The 19,923-nt window shown below is 43.0% G+C and overlaps 1 protein-coding gene across 7 annotated transcripts in view; it reads right to left on the bottom strand.

Annotated features, from left to right (window-relative positions):
• Positions 1–699: 699 nt before the first annotated feature.
• Positions 700–19,923, bottom strand: part of sulf2b (sulfatase 2b) — a 79,062-nt gene continuing 59,838 nt past the window's right edge. For 4 of the 7 annotated variants that reach the window (XM_055012892.1, XM_055012893.1, XM_023299136.3 and 1 more), the window contains 15 exons: positions 15,427–15,502; positions 14,387–14,515; positions 11,072–11,128; positions 10,866–10,995; positions 9,665–9,869; positions 8,907–9,099; positions 7,443–7,539; positions 6,897–6,991; positions 6,758–6,823; positions 6,506–6,675; positions 5,309–5,451; positions 5,086–5,209; positions 4,710–4,746; positions 4,479–4,535; positions 700–3,782 (listed from right to left, as the gene is read on the bottom strand). In XM_055012892.1, coding sequence (XP_054868867.1) covers positions 3,752–3,782; positions 4,479–4,535; positions 4,710–4,746; positions 5,086–5,209; positions 5,309–5,451; positions 6,506–6,675; positions 6,758–6,823; positions 6,897–6,991; positions 7,443–7,539; positions 8,907–9,099; positions 9,665–9,869; positions 10,866–10,995; positions 11,072–11,128; positions 14,387–14,515; positions 15,427–15,502 — 1,610 coding nt within the window. In that variant the 3' untranslated portion in view covers positions 700–3,751. The remainder of the gene's footprint in view (positions 3,783–4,478; positions 4,536–4,709; positions 4,747–5,085; positions 5,210–5,308; positions 5,452–6,505; positions 6,676–6,757; positions 6,824–6,896; positions 6,992–7,442; positions 7,540–8,906; positions 9,100–9,664; positions 9,870–10,865; positions 10,996–11,071; positions 11,129–14,386; positions 14,516–15,426; positions 15,503–19,923) is intronic. The other 3 variants (XM_055012895.1, XM_055012896.1, XM_055012897.1) reach the window with 3 other exon arrangements.

Genomic DNA, 19,923 nt, shown 5'->3' with positions numbered 1-19,923 from the left:
AGTTCTCCTTTGAAACCTGCTTCACCTGTGACACAAACAGCCACAGTTTCAGCTAACAAGCTAACGAGAGCTAAGAGCAGCTAGTGGAAGCTAACAGGAGCTAAGAGGAGTTAACTTAAGCTAACAAGAGCTAAGAGGAGCTAACGTAAGCTAAGAAGAGCTAAGAGGAGCTAATGGAAGCTAAGAGGAGCTAATAGAAGCTAACGGGAGATAAAAGGAGCTAACGTAAGCTAACAAGAGATAAGAGAAGCTAATAAGAGCAAAGAGGAGCTAATGGAAGATAACAGAAGCTAAAAGGAGCCAACATAATTTAACAGAAGCTAAGAGGAGCCAACAAGAGGTAAGAGGAGCTAATAGAAGCTAACGGGAGCTAAAAGGAGCTAATGTAAGCTAACATGAGGTAAGGGGAACTCATGGAAGATAATAAGAGCTAAGAGCTGCTAATTGTAGCTAACAAGAGGAAAGAGGAGCTAAGAGAAGCTAACAGGAGCTAACAGAATGTGTCTTTTCGTCTCTTTGTGGTGTTTCTTTGTCACTGTGTTTTTCATCTCTTTGTGGTGTTTGTCGTCTCTTTGTGGTGTTTGTCGTGTCTTTGTGGCATTTTTTCATCTCGTGTTTTTTCATCTCTTTGTGGTGTTTGTCGTCTCTTTGTGGTGTTTTTTTTCAGTTTTTAATCAAACACACTCTGAGCAGCAGACGGTTGTTTTGGCGTTCAACACTTTATTCACAAACTAAACCAACACGGTGTCCACAGGTGACCGTACAGGTGTGTTAGATCAGTATTATCACATCCTCAACCCTCCAAAGTGCTCTGCAGTTTGTCCTTCAGTGTGTGTATGTGTGTGTGTGTGTGTGTGTGTGTGTGTGTGTGTGTGTGTGTGTGTGTGTCCAGTCTCGTGCACGTCTTTAAAAAACACACCTACACATTTACAAATACATTCAAACACAACCAGGAGGTTCTTCCTAGAACATAGTTAGACAGCAAATAGCACCGCAGAGCCGAGACGAGTTAAAGGAAGGAACTCTATGACTGGAGCCGGATCCACACAGGAAGGAAGCAGGGACTGGTTCTACTGGTCCTACTGGTTCCACTGGTCCTACTGGTTCCAATGGGTTCCACTGGTCCTACTGGTGTCTTCAAGGGAGAGTACGGGATCAAAGATCAGTAACCAGCTGATGGATACAGGAAGTCTTCATTAAAATGACCTCAGGTTGTTTCTCTGTGGTTGTTATGTGTGTTTTTGTGGTTGTTTTCCATCAGTTTCTAGTCACTTTTTGTGTCTTTGTGGTCATTTTCACTACAGTTTCTGATGTTTTATTTTCTAGCTTTGTCTTTTCTGACTGAAGTCTGAGACTTTCAAACTAAAACCCGTCTACAGCTTCCTGTGTTCTGATCGGTTGTTATTGATTATTAGGATGCAGGAACACGGAGGAGAACCCTGCAGAAGAACCCAACACCCAGTGATTCATAGAAACCAGGAAGTAGCTGCTGAAAGGCATGCTGGGAGATGTGGGACACAGACAGAGCAGCTGTTGTCATGGCAACGCTTCATCTGAAGGTAGAACTGAGGACGTGATGATAAGTTTCCTGGGACGTGTTCACTTCCTGTGTGGATCAGCTGCTTTCTAAAGTTATATTTTACATTTTACACCTTGAGAAACTGAAACGCTGAGAGAAGAAAACAAAGTCAGAAGGTGATTGGACGGTGACGAGATCAGTAATAAAACCATCTGATGATGTCATCATCTAGTCCTCTTTTTATTGGCTCACGAGGCGTCCGGAGAGTCCTTCTGTTTCCTGGTTGTTCTCTCTCTTCGCCACGCTGCATCGTGGGAACTGTAGTCGCCGGGTTAGTATGACTGTAGCTCCATCGCTACGGTAACTGACTCTTAAGTTAGTGGGGGGCAGAACCATGACATCACAGTGACATCAGTGGTGATGTCAGAGCATCGGGTGTCTCAGTTTAGTACGAACACGAACTTCAATGTCTGTTAGAAAGAAACAAGTGAAGAAGAAACCTGAGGAGGAAGGAGAAGAGGAGGAGGAGGAAGAGGAGGAGGAAGAGGAGGAAGAGGAGGAGGAGGAGGAGGAAGAGGAGGAGGAAGAGGAGGAGGAAGAGGAGGAAGAGGAGGAGGAGGAGGAGGAAGAGGAGGAGGAAGAGGAGGAGGAAGAGGAGGAGGAAGACGAGGAAGGGGAGGAGGAGGAAGGTCTGATCGGCCTTTGTTTGATTTTCATCTGAAAAACAACCAATGGAGTGTTTCTGTTGTTCTGAGACTGAATCTGTTTTATCAGAAATAACACAAAAATAAAAACGTAAAAATCTGAAATGTTTTTCTTGTAACAGCAGAAAAGCCGTTTGCTTTAAAATTTGTTTTTATTATTAGGTGGATTCCGTTGATAAAGAAGAAGATCCTGTAGATTTTATATTTAATACAATAACATTAATAGTTTTTATTCCGTCACTTTATTCTGAAATACTCAGAAAATATGTCGTCGTGAAAAGTTCCTGCTGTAGTTCTGTCTGATTTTAGGTGCTTGCACTCTGAGATTTTGATTAAACCAGGGGTGTCAAACATGCGGCCCGCGGGCTAAAAGCGGTCCTCCAGAGGGTCCAATCTGTCATTTTGCGTCTTTTTTGCCACTTTGTGTCACATTTTTTTCGTTTATTGTCTAGTTTTTGTTGTTTTTTGTCTCATTTTTAGTATTTTATGTCTAGTTTTTGTTGTTTGTATCTCATTTTTCTCATTTTGTGTCTCATTTTTGTCTTTTTTGCCGTTTTAATGTCTTGGTTTTGTCATTTTGTGTCTCATTTTTGTTGTTATGTCTCGTTTTTGTCATTTTGTGTCTCATTTTTGTCGTTTTGTGTCTCATTTTTGTCTTTTTTGCCGTTTTAATGTCTCGTTTTTGTCATTTTGTGTCTCATTTTTGTTGTTATGTCTCGTTTTTGTCATTTTGTGTCTCATTTTTGTCGTTATGTGTCTCGTTTTTGTCATTTTGTGTTTCGTTTTTGTCATTTTTCTTTGGTCATTTTTTGCCTAATTTTTGTCACGTGTCCATCTTTTGTCGCTTTCTAACTTTTAGTCTAATTTTTTTGTCGTGTTTTGTCTCATTGTGTTTTTTATTTCTTGGTTATTTACAGTTATTTACGGTGGTTATACCGGTCCTCTTCAGATCAGACTGAGCTGAATGTGGAACCTGGACTAGGATGAGTTTGACTCCTCTGGCTTAAATGAAAAATACATTACAAATACATTATTATTATTATTGTTATTATTATTAATATTAATATTATTGATGGATTTATTTCTGTTTTCCAATAAATAATGTGATCAGAAGAATAACGACTGAAGGATTAATGAGGGACGGAAACTTAAATCTCATTTAAACGTCAGATCAGTGAAGTTTCTTTAGAACTCGGTCTGTTTTCAGTCTGAAACTAAAGTCTGGACAAATATAGTCGTGTTTCATGTCTACCTCCCTGACTCCTCCTCCCCGTGGCCCCGCCCCCGGATCCCTGCCCCTCCCCGGCGGTGGGAGGAGCCTGTGGGGGGGTGTTTGATCCCAGCGTCTCCCTGAGCAGCGGGGTGGGAGGGGCCTGGTGATGTCACAGAGGTTGCAGAAGCTGATTGGCTGACCGGCGAGGCAGGGGCGTGACGGTCGGTCGGCGCCGTTATCTCGACGACCACCCCCTCCCCCTCCTTCAGGCTGCTGTGGGCGGGGCCAGGAGCCTGCTTCAACCAATCAGGAGACTTAGCCCTTCCAGCCGTCCCAGATCGGACCACTGCAGGAACAGACACACAACAGGTGAGACAGACACACAACAGGTGTGTGTCTGTGTTGGGTGCTAACAGTCAGATGAGACTCATGCAGCAAAAATAAACAGAAACACAAAAAACACAATTTATAAGGCAGCGACGGACTCACATCCTGAAAACAAAACAAGTGTTCAGCTGTGGTTGGTGTGTCTCTTTGTGGTAATTTTGTGTCTCTTTGTGGTCATTTTGTGTCTCTTTGTGGTTTTTTGTCTCTTTGTGGTCGTTTTGTCTCTTTGTGGTCGTTTTGTGTCTCTGTGGTCGTTTTGTGTCTCTTTGTGGTCGTTTTGTCTCTTTGTGGTCGTTTTGTGTCTCTTTGTGGTCGTTTTGTCTCTTTGTGGTCGTTTTGTCTGTTTGTGGTCGTTTTGTGTCTCTTTGTGGTGTTTTGTCTCTCGTGGTCGTTTTGTCTCTTTGTGGTCGTTTTGTGTCTCTTTGTGGTCGTTTTGTGTCTGGATCTGGAAGGAAACTAGAGACGAGAGGTGAAGCATTAGACAGACAGGTGAGAGGCATTAGACAGACAGGTGAGAGGCATTAGACAGACAGGTGAGAGGCATTAGACAGACAGGTGAGAGGCATTAGACAGACAGGTGAGAGGCATTAGACAGACAGGTGAGAGGCGTTCAGGCAGCAGCAGCAGCAGGAGGAGGAGGAGGAGGAAGACTCACAGGGTTCGAGACGATGAAGGTTTCTTGACTCTCGGCCACTTCCTCCTCTCAAACAGCCTGATGCAACAGATACACACCGTGTTACACACACACACACACACACACACACACACACACACACACACACACACACACACACACACACACACACACACACACACACACACAGTTAAGCCCCGCCCCCAGCAGCGCCGTCATGCAGCATCACAGCAGGAAACGGTTCATTCATACCTGTAGTCATCAAAGCTGCCGTGAGCCCGCCCACCTGCTGGAGACACAGTCTGATTGGTTAGTCAGTAGAGGCCAGCAGTGATGTCACTGATTATGTCACTGATTATGTCACTGAGATATTTATTCTACAGCAGGAAGTAGCCATGTTGGTTCACCTTTAAACAAACAACTGAATGTCTGCTGTAAACAAACAAATAAATAAACAACTGCAAGTCTGCTGTAAACAAACAAATAAACAAATAAAAAGTTGTTTTGGGAATTTTTGATCTTCAAAGTCAAAATACACAACAGGTTGTTGTGTATTTTGTGTAGTTGTGTAGTTGTATTGTGTAGCGCTGTGTAGTTGTGTAGCTGTGTAGTTGTGTAGGTGTCGTACCGGGCTCTACTGAGCGTGTGCGGGGGTTACACTGCTTGTGTCCTCTACAGCCTCGTAGCTCCATCAGCTGGACGTGAAGTTGGTTCAGAACCGTCCGGTCCAGAGAGCTGACGCCGTTTATCAGCTGCAACACAGTCAGACACACTTAGAGCTGTCTGTGTGTGTGTGTGTGTGTGTGTGTGTGTCTGTGTGTCTGTGTGTGTCTGTGTGTGTCTGTGTGTACCTGGTACGGGTCTGTGTTCAGGTCGAAGTACTCGAGGAACCCGGTGGCAAATTCACAGAACAGGAAGTTGTGCGTCTCGTTGATGGTCCTCAGACACCAGTAGGTGTTGTTGTTGGCGCTGGTACAGGCACAGAACGGACCCACTGTAACACAACAGACACACAACGTCCAACAAAACTGTCTGTAAACTATCACTAATAGTAGCAGCTGTCTTGTGTTTACAGATTGGTGTCAAGTCACCATTATTGAAAGTCGTAAAGTTAAAGTTTCCATCCAGAACCAGTTCGTCAGTCTGAGTCTCCAGAGAGTCCTAGAACCCGGATTATTGTTCAGATGGACTAAAACTGAAGCTGAGGCCTTCAACCCCAAGAATACCAAACCTACCATCAAGCATGGAGGTGGCAGTATCATGCTCGGGAGCTTTCTAGAAGAGCTTCTATACTGGATTCAGACTGGATGTTGGACTGGTTCTGGACTTTCTTGGGACTGGTTTATGTTTGGTTCCAGTCTTGGTTCTCCTGGTTTTGGATGTGATTTAAAGTTGGTTTAGGATTTATTTTCCTCTGGATCTGGTCCTGGATGAGGACTGGTTTCAGACTGGTTCTGAACATTTTGTTGGACTGGCTTAAGTTTGGTTTTGGTCCTGGCTTTAGACCTTTTAGGACTAGTTTCAGACTGTCTTAGGTGGGGTTTTTTTTAACCCCAAGAACACCAAACCTCCCACCAAGCATGGTGGTGGCAGTATCATGCTCTGTGGAACTGGAGCTTTACACAAAGTAAATGGAATAATGAAGAAGGAGGATCACCTCCACGTTCTTCAGGAAAACCTAAAACCATCAGCAGAAGGTTGATCTTGGACACGGATGTTTCAACAAGACAGTGAGCCCAAACACACATCAGACATGGTAAAGAAATGGTTCCATCAGGCTAGAATGAAGGTTCTAGACTGGTCTCCCCAAAGTCCTGACTTAGACCCATCCAGAACCTGAAGAACCAAGACAGAAAGACCACAAATGTAGTGGAACGGCACCAGTTCTGGTGCCGTTCCACTACATTTGTGGTCTTTCTGTCTCAGACTTGAGTCTGTTAAATTGATAGTATAATGATACCGCCACCTCCATGCCTGATGGTAGGTATAGAGTCCCATCAGTGTCTGTCTACATGTGTGTCCAGGTTACAGGTGTGCTGGTGTCATACGTGTCCAGTAGGGAGGCGTGTGCCAGTGCTGGTTGTCATGTGTGAAGCAGGTGAGTCCTGGCATCGAACACGTGTCGTTGTTTCGGATCCTTTTGATCATCTTCCTCATCTTCTTCCTCCTCTTCTGCTCCTTCAGAAGCCACGCCTTCTTGTCCCGAGCCCCGCCCTTCCTGCTGACACACAGGTGAACTGTCAGCATGATGTCAGAGTGATGTCAGCAGCTCTGAGTCCGCTGGTTGGTCGGATCCTCACCTGAAGGGATGAAGGCCTCCTCCTCCTCCTCTCAACCTCAGCTTGTTCTTCAGCTTCGATTTGTACCTGAACGACACAAAGATCCCGTCAGGTGAGAACGTTCTGTTACCTGAGCTGTGTTCTCACCTGGTGGACTTACAGGTATTTATTACAGTCACACTCCAGGGGGCGGGCCTTCTTCAGGTGACCTCGAACCTCCCTCAGGTTCTTGATCTTCGTCTGCAGAGTCTCGATCTGGTAGAAAGAGAAAACCTCAGGATCTTTAATGTTTAGGATCAGCTGATAGAACACTCCCAATGTTCTTCCTAAAAGTCAGAAAACTACAAATGTTCTAAAAAATGTTCTGGAAAGGTTCTAGTAAAGTTTTCAGTGGAACATTTGGGTCCCCACAACATTCTTCTAATGTTCTTAGAAAAATGTTCTGGGAAAGTTCTCGTAAAGTTTCCAGTGGAACATTTGAGTTCCCACAATGTTCTTCTTAAAAGTTAGATGACTACAAATGTTCTAAAAATGTTTGGTGTTGATGTTGTTGGACTGTTCATTAACTTAACGTTCTTCAATCCAATGTTGTGTTGAGAACATTCTTCCTTTATTATCATGGAAGGTAATTCGTGTTCCTGACAACATCCTCCAGCATTCTCTAAACGTTCCGTCTTAGTTCACTCAGGAGAGAACGGGTTCTAACCTCGTGGTCGATGTGCAGCTTGTGGTCCTTCCAAGCCTGCAGAGTCTGGTAGACTCCAGTATCACACTTTACCGTGGCGTTGAACAGGATGGAACATCTGCAGGAGAACCACACAGAGCAGAACAACTGTTACCACAAACAGTAACATTCAGTTCTAGTCCACATTCACTGGAACACAATCTCATTCATGCAGAATGAAAGAACGTTTCCCCAACATCACCGACACGTTCTAACGATGTTCAAGTTTTAATTAATGTTCAAAGAATGTTCTAATGACATTCAGCATTTCAAATAATGTTCCTTTAAGGTTAGAATATTCAAGATGATGTTTGGAGGACGTTCTCCTGAGCACAGATTATGTTCCTTGATAAAAAGGAAGAATGTTGACAGTGCAACGTTCTAAAGGTTCTTGAGGCCTGAAATGGTAGAACGTTCTTGTGACGTGTTAATAAAGGTGGAACGTTTAGGCTACAATGACGATGTTATGGAGAGCACATTAGAGAACGTTCTTCAATAGAACATTCCCAGTGTTCCAGAATGTCACAAAGAACATTTGTCATGCAGCATCTCTTTTGAGAACGGTGTGGAACATCTCCAGTTGTACTTTAAACTGTAAATAGTCTGTATTCTAGTAGAACTATGGATCCATCCATAGATGAACACTGACAGGAACTTTATGGAGACTCTAGACCACCAAATGTCCATTTTCAAGGACCAATAATTATTGATTTGTGTTATTTTTGAACAATTTTGAGTCATTTTAAACAAATATTATCTTATTTTGGACAGATTTAGAGTATTTTGGATGCATTTCAAGACATTTTTGTAAAATCTGAGTCATATTCGTCAAGTTTTATGACATATTTGAAAGGTTTTTTGTTATTTTGGACTGTCTTCATCTTCTGTTGAACAAATTCTGAGTAACTTTGGACAAATTTCAAGTCTAAATATCTGAAAACTGGAGCCTTGTCTGGTCAAACTGTAACACATCAGATTGTACTGATGTTAGAGCCTCAACAGTTGGAAAAATGTGGACCAAAGACTGTATTCTAGTAGAACTATGGATCCATCCATTGATAAACAATAACAGGAACTTTATGGAGACACGATACTTTTGAAATTGTCAACTTTTTTCCATTTTTAAGCTCCAATAATTAAACATGTCCTCTTCTGAATCTGTTCAGTGATTCTGATCTCATGGAACTGTTCTGTCTGTTCTACTTCTGGAGAACCTTTAAATATCTTCACAGGACTTTTCGAGGGTGAAAACGGAAAAACTCTCAGATCTGAAACCAGGAAATTCTCTGAATTCTGTCTAAATGTTGTAGATGAGGGTCAAAATACCAAACATGTAAATTGTGGACAGAACCTTTGAGAACCCGGACAGTCTGAGGTTACATCTTTGGTTCCTCACTGATCTCCAGGAGAACCTGCAGAACGTTTCAGGTTCTAATCCACACTGACCTGTGGGTGACTTTGATGGAGTTTGGAGGAACCACATCAGGAACCGACCCCCTCCCACTGAACTCGTCCTCAGGCTCCTCTGTGATTGGCTGAGCCAGGCCGGCCCCGCCCCCCAGGCTGCCGTTGCCGGGGTAACTGTTGGACAGCGAGCGGCTGTAGCGGTTCCTGGAGAAGCTCTTCAGGGCTTTAAACTCTGGAACACAAACGGGGAACCTCAAACATCTGAGTCATGGAGCTGCTGCAGTTCTGGTCTCAGACACCAGAGGGCAGAGTTCCACCTCTAACTAACTGAGGAGGATATTTACCTGTTTTGTTTTTTAAGATTAACAGTTAAAACTATTACTTTTGTGGGATTTTACTTCCTGTGATTCAAACATTCCAGGTACTTTAGCAGGAAGCTGATTGGACGACGCGTTTTAGTGACAACATTTAGTTTTATCTTGGAGAAACTCTAACTTCAGCCTCTCGGCTAAAAACCAAACATAAGATCAAATAAACACGAAGCTGATCTGATGGAGTTTTTAGACTCAGTGCCTTGCTGGATAAAACGTGATGTTTTTGGACTCAGTGCTGCCCCCTGCTGGATAAAACATGATGTTCTTAGACTCAGCGCTGCCCCCTGCTGGATAAAACATGGTGTTCTTAGACTCAGTGCTGCCCCCTGCAGGATAAAACATGATGTTCCTAGACTCAGTGCTGCCCCCTGCAGGATAAAACATGATGTTCTTAGACTCAGTGTCGTCCCCTGCTGGACTCACTCTTCTTGAAGAAGGGCTTCCTGTTGAAGTGTCTCAGCAGGTCACAGTCACAGCCGTCAGTATCTGGCAGGTAGAGCTGAGACTTGATGCTGATTGGACGCTGGCGGCCGACCACGCCCCTCTGGAAGCTCTTAGCCCCGCCCCCTTCGCTCTTACACTTGAAGAGTCGCAGTTTCCCGGTGGTGTCCTCCACACACTGCCACTTCTACACAATAACACACAACAACACACAATACATAACAATACATAACACACAACAACACAACAACACACAATACATAACAATACATAACAACACACAACAACACATTATTATTATTATTAATTAACCTCAGACACAGTCAGTGAGAATGAAGTTCCTGATTTATTCCAGAACAACAGTTTAACTGTGAGTCATGATGATGGGATCAGAGGAGGACAGAACAGGAAGAACTGGAGGGAGAATAGAAGAACATAAAATAATACAACTGGAATACGATGGAGAATAACGAAAAGTGATGAAATAAATCAGGAATACAGCAGTGGAACTGGAAGAACAAATATAGATCGGGAATAAAGTCAGGAACAGAACAGTAAAGTTCTAGGATCAGGAGTGAGATTCAGAATAAACGTTTGTGGAATCAGGGATCAGAAATATTTATTAGAAAGTTTTCAGAGTTAATCCAGCTGAGAAGAATCAGATCAGGAATATAGTGATGGAATCAGGATGAATCAACATAAAGAGAGAAATTCTGGAATAAAGTTATATAATCTGGAATAAAGTTATATAATCTGGAATAAAGCTATAGAATCTGGAGTAAAGATATAGAATCTGGAGTGAAGTTATGGAATCTGGAATAAAGCTATAGAATCTGGAATAAAGTAATGGGACGGTAAAGGAACAAGAACATGGGTAAAGTTCTACAGCTGGAGTAAAGTTCTGGGATCAGGAATGAGATTTAGAATAAAGTAAAAGCATCAGAAGTCAGTAAAATTAATTAATTTTGGAATAGAGTTCAGGAATAACGTTACAGTAAAGGGATCAGGAGTCATTTAGTAGAAGGTTTGGAATCAGATCAGGAATAAAGTGACAGAATCAGCATGAATCAGAATAAAGAAACTCTGGAGTAAAGTTCTAGGATCTGGACTAAAGGATGAGAGTGAAGGGAAGTAATGTGATGTCACTTCCTGTGCCGAGGCGTTCCGTCCAGGTGAGTCCTACCTGTCCGGTCTGCTGGCAGGGTGTCTGGTACTCGGCTCTCTGACACAGATCTTTGACTCGCTGGTGTTTGGGCAGGAAGTTCTCCTCCTGAGAGACTTCTTTACCTTCGACCCTCTGGTGCAGCAGCTTCCTGTTCAGCCCGGAAATAAATTTATCTCAGTTTGTTCTACCAGAGCAGACGTCTGGAACTAAAGCAGAATATTTACCCTCTCTCCACCAGGAACGAGTCCCGCCACACCTTCGACTTCCTGTTCACCTGGAACCTGCAGAGAGAGTTTCATTCCTGAAGTTAATCTGTTGCTGGGTGTTTAGACTCATCTGCTGTTTACTAAAACGTAGAAATCTGTTTATTAAATGTAAAACTCTCTTTTCTAAAACATTCTAAGCTCTGATCAGCTGTTCTTCTCCTCTGGTTCCTCTTCTGTCTGTCTGGAACTTCATCTTTCAGGATAATATTTAGTTTTTTTCTGCAGTCGGAGGAACGTTGGAACCCTGCAGGATTCTCTGAACAAACAGAAGAACGTCTGGACGTCGTGGAAAATGTTTTGTTCGTGTGAAACTCTGGATGAATCATTTTAATCTGACAGTTTGAATTTTTCCATCACTGATTAATCCGCTAAATATTTACAGTTTCTGTTATTTTAACTCAGAGGAACTTTTATTGGATTTAGTTAAACCTACATCTGACCGGATCATTGTTTTAGATTCATTTTACCAGAACAGAAACTTTCATTTCTGTTATTTATTTGGTTTTAATAGGTCTGAAAGCAGAACATCACCTGGAGGTTAACAAATACAGGAAATAAAGTTAAAACAAGCTAACATGCTAGCACCTAGCATAAAACAAGCTAACATGTTAGCAACTACCAGAAATAGAATAAAGTGAGTTTGATGAATTATTTCCATCCTGAGCCCTGATCTGGTTGACTTCCAGACAGAACCGTGAGAACCATCAGAGGGTTGAAAATGTGAAGGTTCTGTTAGTTTCTACAGTTTCTGGTTGATAAACGGATAAATGTGGTGATTTTTTATCTTTTGCTTTGGGGTTCTGAGGGTTTACCCACCCTGGAGTCAGAACCAGGTTCTACATGGACGGTTCTGGACAAACTCAGAGGTTCAGTTCGTCCTGAAACAACCCAGAAGTTCTGCAGCGTCATGGTTCCAGAAGAACCTTCACTGAGTTAAACAGCAGCAGAAGCTTCCAAAAGTATAGAATCTGATTAAACTGGTTTGTTGGACCTCTGAGGAGAACCGGACTGTAGTCAGAACCTCTCAGACCCAAGAGAACCTCTTTAATCCTCCTGGTTCTGTTAGACAATAAAGACAGAGCAAAAGCTGGACGTTCTTCATGGAACCTCCAGAGCAGGAGAACATTATAACGAGATAAACAGCAACTTATTTCACCTGATGTCTGGACAGTTCCTTCAGAAAACATCTAAACATATAACATCATCTTTAACGACTAAACATCTCCAGAATCAGTCAGAGAACGTCATAAAGTGAGTCAGTGACCATGAGATGAACCAACATCTAAATTAAATCTATTTGTTGATGTTTGAGATGTAGTAAACAGGAAGTTAGCATGAACCACATGCTAACGCTAAAGCAGCTCAGAACTGCTGATCAACTCGTGGAGCAGTTGAAGCTAATCTGCTTTCAGGATTTATTCTGATGTTTCCCTCAGAAATACAGATTCTAGTCAACATTCAACACAGGAAAACAAGCTAACATGTTAGCATCTAGAAGAAAACAAGCTAACATATTAGCATTTAGAAGACAACAAGCTAACATGTTAGCATCTAGCAGCATACACAAGCTAACATGTTAGCACCTAGCAGCATATTTATACTGCCAACATGTTAGCATCTAGCATATTTATACTGCTAACATGCTAGCTTGTTTTATGCTAGATGTTAATATGTTAGCAGCAACCAACAGAAAACCATCCAACAGGTTAGCATTGAGCATAAACCAAGCTAACATGTTAGCAACTAGCAGGAAACAATCCAACATGCTAGCATAAAGCATAAAACAGGCCAAAATGCTAGCATCTAGCATACAACAAGCTGACATGCTAGCAACCAACAGAAAACAAGCCAACATGTTAGCATCTAGCAGGATATTTATATTGCTAACATATAAGCAACTAATACAAAACAAGCTACTATATAAACATCCAGGAGAAAACAATCCAACAGGTTAGCAACTAGCAGAAAACAAGCCAAAATGTTAGTATCTAGCAGCATATTTATGATGTTAATATGTTAGCAACTAACATAAAACAAGCCAACATGTTAGTATCTAGTAGCACATTTATGATGCTAACATGTATGCAACTAGCAGAAAACAAGCTAACATGTTTGCATCTAGCAGAATACACAAGATAACATGTTAGCAACTAGCATAAAACATGTTAACATGTTAGCAACAGCATAAAACAAGCTAGTATGTTATCATGTAGCATAAAACAAGCTAACATGTTAGCAACTAGGAGAAAACAATCTAACATGTCAGCAATCAGCAGAATATACAAGATAACATGTTAGCAACCAGCGTAAAACAAGCTAATATGTCAGCTTGTAGCATAAAACAGGCCGACATGTTAGCATCTAGTATAAATGTTATGCTAGTTGCTAACCCTATCCAACAGCTTCACTAACAGTTATTCTGGATTGAAGGTTAGGATCCAACAGCTTCATGGACCAAAACAAATGTAGTTCCTGAACTTGAGTCCAGTTCTGTGGAGAACCTGGAGTCCAGTTCTAGACCAGTTTCACTCCATCTTAGACCAGTTTGAGTGATCTTCTAGTATCTTCTGATCATCCAGACCTTCTGATGACTCTGGACATCATTCAGGTCATTGTGAACAAGTTCTTCTGTCAGTTTTACAGGATTCTGAGACCAGAACCAACAGCTACCGGATCTGACACTGGTTCTACAGGAAACGGAACCGTGGAGGTTTGTTCTGTTGGAACATCTGGAGAACTTCATGTTGTTGGTGGTGATGTTAGAGGAGACGAGAACATCGAGCAGAAAACAGCTAATCAAAACCCAGACAACAGATCCAAGGGCCAATAAGAAGAGCCTACCCTGGAGGAGGAACTTTATTGTCTCCTGAACCCTCCAGGGTGGTCTTCCTGTTTCTTCAGATGGAACTTCCTGCTACACTTTATTCAGGAATGTTTGAAGAACATCTGACCTCCAGAACCAAACCTGATCCAGGATCTGCTGATGAACCAGAACCGGTCCGATCCCTGGAGGCTCCACCTGACACCTTCAGAAGGCTGTCAACCAATCAGAGCAGACCTCCACAGAATCAGGAGGCATCTGGATGTGTTCCTACCTGACAGGCAAGTGGACTTCTGCACATGCACAGTAAGCTCACTGGCCCCGCCCACAAGTTCACAGTGTGTGTGTGTGTGTGTGTGTGTGTTACTGTGTCTGTGTGTGTGTCTGTGTGTTACTGTGTGTGTGTGTGTGTGTGTGTGTGTGTGTGTGTGTGTGTGTGTGTGTGTGTCCACCTGTTGACAGGTTTGTCGGTGTCCAGCAGTGTCAGAATGGACTTCCCGTCCATGTCTGGAGGCGTGTCGAGGCCGGCGATGTCCAGGATGGTTGGAGCCAGATCGATGTTCAGAACTACATGAGGGTTTCTGACACAAACACACAGATGTATTTATACTGCTAGCATGTTAGCAAGTAGCACAGAGCAAGCTAACATGTTAGCATCTAGCTGAAAACAAGCTAAGATGGTAGCAACTAGCAGAATACAAGCTAACATGTTAGCAACCAGCAGAAAACAAGCTAAGATGTTAGCAACTAGCAGAAAACAAGGTAACATGTAAGCACCTAGCATAAAACAAACTAACATGTTAGCATCTAGCAGAAAACAAGCTAACACATAGTATCAAGTGGCATATTTATATTGCTAACATGCAAACAACTAGCAAAAAACAAACATCTGAGCAAGTAGCAAAAACAAGTCAGCATGCTAGTAGAAAGTGAACATGTTAACACCTAGCATAAAACAAGCTAACATGTTAGCAATTAGCATAAAACAAACTAACATGTTAGCAACTAGCATAAAACAAGCTAACATATAGCATCAAGTGGCATATTTATATTGCTAACATGTAAGCAACTAGCATAAATCAAGCTAACATATTAACAACTACCATAAAACAAGCTAACATGGTAGCATCTAGCAGAAAGCGAACATGTTAACACCTAGCAGAAAACAGGCTAACCATTTTAGCAATTAGCATAAAACAATCCAACATGTTAGCATCTAGTATAAAACAAGCCAACATGTTAGCATCAGTATAAAACAAACTAACATGTTAGCATCTAGCAAAAAATAAGCCAACATGTTAGCATCTAGTATAAAACAAGCCAACATGTTAGCATCTAGTATAAAACAAACTAACATGTTAGCATCTAGCAGCATATTTCTGCTGCTGAATAAGACTAAATGGGTTATAACAGCTGTTTTTATGGAGGGCTCTCGGTTGATTAGAACGTCTGTTTCTATGGAGGGTTCTCGGTTAGCCGCTGGGGTTCTTACATGCTGCCTTGCTCCACGTTCGGTCCTCGGATGTAAAATGGAACTCGGATGTCGAACTCGTACGGCATCGATTTACCTGCAGACACACAAACACGTCTGAGGCGGGAAAAGAACACATGGTTCTTGTAATGTTCTGGTTTGCCAGAAATAAGACAACTTGTTGAAGATTTTATCGGAGCTTTATTTGCTGATCAGGCGCTCACATGGACAACCGTTATTAACTGATGTAAACAACATATCCCAGCATGCATTGCTGCTCCCGCTTGGACTACGGTGAGTGACAAGGGACAAAGTACTAGCTTGCATTGGTAATACAACAACACCTGCATTCATGTAGTATCTGATCAAAATCTTCCAGCCCTTGAATTCAATAATACATCTCCATTTTTTTTTTAACTTTATAACTTGCAGTGCAATTTTAGTGAACCATATGAACTATAGGATCATATAACAAATCGTAACGTGACAGTGTCACAGAGGGCAGCGATCCGCCTACACCCTTTACAAATCACAGGTCAAGAATATTTCTTGGTTTTATGACACAACCTGATCGAGTGGTGGGTAAAATATTGTCATCCCTGTGTGGCGTGCTAGTCTCTTTCACATTTGGTTCTGACTGAAACTGCTGTGGAGTTGTAGGTTGGTCACACGCTGGTTCAGCTGCTGGTGGTTGAGACGGTGTTTTGATAATGTATCATCGATTTCGGCGGAGTGTCTGTCCTTCACCAGTGCAGATGATATAGGAGCGTTCCGTTCCAGCTGATTGGACGATGACAGCTGGTTTCCACATACCAGTCTCCTGTTGGTATCGGATGTTGTCTCCTTGTTGCAGTGTTGATAGTGGCTTGGCGCTGCGGTCATAGTACCATTTTTGTGTAACTTGTTTCTTTTTCCTTGTTGCTTGTACTGTTCTCCATCCAGTAACACGGGGTTTTAAGTGTTGGTTTGTCACTGGGAGTACAGAGTGTAGTCGTCGGCTCATGAAAAGTTGCGCTGGTGACTTGAATCCGTCGACAGGCGTGTTACTGTGCTCTAAGATGGATAACTATGGGTCTGTTTTCTGAGCATGAGCTTTGTCCAGTATCGACTTGTCAGTCCTAACAGTTCTCTCTGAAAGTCCGTTACTCTGTGTATAATGGGGGCTTGATGTAACATGCTCAAAATCCCATGAAGCGACGAACACCTTGAATTCCTGTGAGCTGTACTACGGGCCATTGTCAGAAATAAGTTTCTCGGGAACACCATGTCGGGAAAACACAGCTTTCATTTTCTTTATGACTGAGCCTGACGTGGTGGAATGAAGTCTATCCAGCTCGACGTAGCAGCTGTAATAGTCCACAACTATCATGTACTCTTCTCCTTTCCATGTGAAAAGGTCTGAGGCGACGACTTGCCAAGGCCTTTCTGGAATCTGGTGAGATATGAGAGGTTCTTTGGTGTTTGAGGAACGTCTCTCCTGACAAATGGAGCAGTTTTCAACAGTAGCAGTTATTGCTTTGCCCATTCCTGGACAGAAGAGGGCGTCTCTGGCTCTCTGTTTGCTTCTCTCGATTCCCATGTGTCCAGTATGAATCTTCTCCAACATGTTATGTCTGAGGGCTGAAGGTACGATGATTTTGTCACTTTTGAACATTATTCCTTCATAGTGAGAGATTTCATCTCTGAAGTTCCAGAACTCAAGAAGTTTTGGTGGACATCCGTTGTGGTCCTCAGGCCATCCTGACAGTGTAGTTTGTTTCAGCATTTTGAGCTGTGAGTCATTTTCTGTAGCTGTATGTATTTCTGAGAGCTTTTTGTCACTGACTGTCAAGCTTTTAATTACCGAATGGACCTGTTCATCCATGCCTTCACTGAGTGTCATCATAGTCTTTGAGTGGTTTACGGGACAGCGTGTCGGCCACAGGGATGTTTTTCCCGGGACAATGCAGGATTTCAAGGTCATATCTTTGTAGCTGTAGAAGCATGCGCTGAAGACGAGCAGGTGCACAAGAGATGGGTTTCGTCAGTATTGACTCAAGCGGCTTATGGTCAGACTCGACAATAACTGTTCTGCCATAAACATAGGTGTGAAATCTCTTGCACCTGAACAGCACTGAAAACAGTTCCTTTTCAATCTGTGCATAATTAACCTCTGTCAGTGTGAGTGACTTGGAGGCGTATGCAATTGGTCAACCATCTTACATTAACACTGCTCCCAATCCATGTTTTGATGCATCCACCTGCAAGCGCACTTCCTTTGTATTGTCATAATAACTCAGTACTGGGTCTGGTTCTCTGGTGATGAGATCTATCATCTGTTGATATGCCCTGTCGGGGTTTTGATCCCAAACAAATTCAGTGTCCTGTTTGAGTAGTTGATGCAGCGGGGCATTTACTTCAGACAAGCCTGGGGCAAATCTGGACAGGTAGTTTGCCATGCCTAGGACAGTTTCAAGCTCGTTTTTGTTTTCAGGCGGTGGCATTTCTTTGATTGCCTGTACTTTCTTTGGATCTGGTTGGATGCCATCACGTGTGAGTTTGTGACCAAAGTAGCTCACCTCAGTAGCACATATGACACTTTTCTCTGGATTCAGTCATACACCACGTTCTCTGTTGCGTTCCAACATGGCTCGGAGGATGGCATCATATGTTCCTCTCTGGTCCTGCCAAACACCAATATGTCATCAACAATAGCTACAACACCATTTAGGCCACTTTATGTCTCATCTATTTTCCTCTGGAAAATGTCCTGCGCAGCTATAATTCCAAAGGGCAGACGGAGAAAGCGGTATCTTCCGAAGATGGTGTTAAATGTAGTGAGCAGGGATGGCTCGTGTGTTAGTTTGATGTTCCAGTAACCTGAGCATGCGTCCATCAAACTGAAGTATTGCGCTCCGGCCAACTTTGGGGTGACATCATCTAAAGTAGGAAGAGGGTAGTGTGGTCTCTTTATTGCTTTGTTTAGGTCACGAGGGTCAAGACAGACTCTGAGTTTTCCATTGCTGGGTTTCTCTGCAACGACAAGTCCATTTACCCATTCTGTGGGCTCATTTGCTTTGGCGATAATGCCGTTTTTCTCCATGTCGTCCAGGTCCTGTTTTAAGCGGTCTCTTAGCATGAATGGTATCCTCCATGGCGGGTACACGACTGGCACTGCTGAGGGGTCTGCATGTAGGCTGCATTCACCTGGGAACTTTCCTACCCCTTCGAATACATCAGCAAATTCCTCCGTGATGCTGGTGGGCTCTACTGACATGACCAGTTTGACTAGATTAAGGTCAAAGCATGCTCTTAGCCCTAAGATTGGAGGGGCTGCTGTGTTCACAATGTCAAATACAAATGTGTGGTGACTGTCTTTTCTACTGCATTTGAGCTCACAAGTGCCTTTAATGTCGAGCCTCTCGCCCCCATAGCCTGATAGAGAGCGTGTGGCTGGACTCAATTTGAAATGTTTGAAAAGTCTGTTGAAGAGCCAAACAGGAATGACGTTAGCGGTAGCTCCAGTGTCCAGTTTGAATCGAATACTGTGGGACTGCTCCTACCTGGACGTCTGCAAATGCTTGTTCATTAGTTTCTCCCTCATTTGTCTTGGCAATAGAGTCTATAAACAGTTCGTCTGTGCCACTTGAATTATTTTGTGCAACTGTATAGACATTGTTTGACTTGTGTTGTGATGACTGGCAAACCTTAGCAAAGTGGTTCCTTTTCTGACACTTTTTGCACTTACGCCCTTTCGCAGGACACACATCTTTGTCGCTGTGTTGCAGCGCACATCTCCCGCATGTCTTCTTGGGGTAGTTACAGCTGTCTGTCTTTGTGCTTTTCAGCTGCTTGTGCCTCCTCTTTGAGAAAATGGCGTGTGCTGCCAGCGGTGCTTGGGGACTTGGACGTGGGGCTACCATTGTCTTTAGCTGGTCTTGCGCTATTTCGTAAGAGCGAGCAATGTCAATGGCTTTATCCAATGTAAGATCTGAGCCTTGATTTAACAGCTTCTCTCTCACATGAGGGAGTTAGTGGCAAATACGATCCTATCACGCACCATCTCGTTACTGTTAGCATAGCCGCATTGCTTCACAAGTAGCTTTAGCTCAGTAACGAAATACTCAAAAGACTCCCCTTCGCCTTGCAGTCTCTCATTGAACTTGTACCTTGCAAAAATCGTGTTAGTTTTAGGTATGAGGTACTCTTCAAAGCGGCCGTAATAAGTGTCTAGCTTCTTAGCTTCATCTGCGGTCAATGTCCATGTGTTAAAAATATCGCGGCCTCTTTCTCCTACCCACAAAAGCAATTAGCTGCATTGGGTCATTTCCTCCTTTCCCTTTAGCGGTCCAGAAAACATGAGCTTTACGTGCTGCACGAATCTCCGCCATGCATCGGGAAGGTTTGCCGAATCCCAATCCATCTGTGGTGTAGGCACTCCCGATGGATCCATCATTAGCTCTTTTTTAGAAGCGTACGGTCCGATGAGTCTCTGACACCATGTAATGTTCTGGTTTGCCAGAAATAAGACAACTTGTC

Source organism: Amphiprion ocellaris, chromosome 8 (genome assembly GCF_022539595.1).
Source record: "Amphiprion ocellaris isolate individual 3 ecotype Okinawa chromosome 8, ASM2253959v1, whole genome shotgun sequence".
Taxonomy (NCBI): Eukaryota; Metazoa; Chordata; class Actinopteri; family Pomacentridae; genus Amphiprion; species Amphiprion ocellaris.
This window is presented reverse-complemented; position numbering and strand designations above follow the sequence as displayed.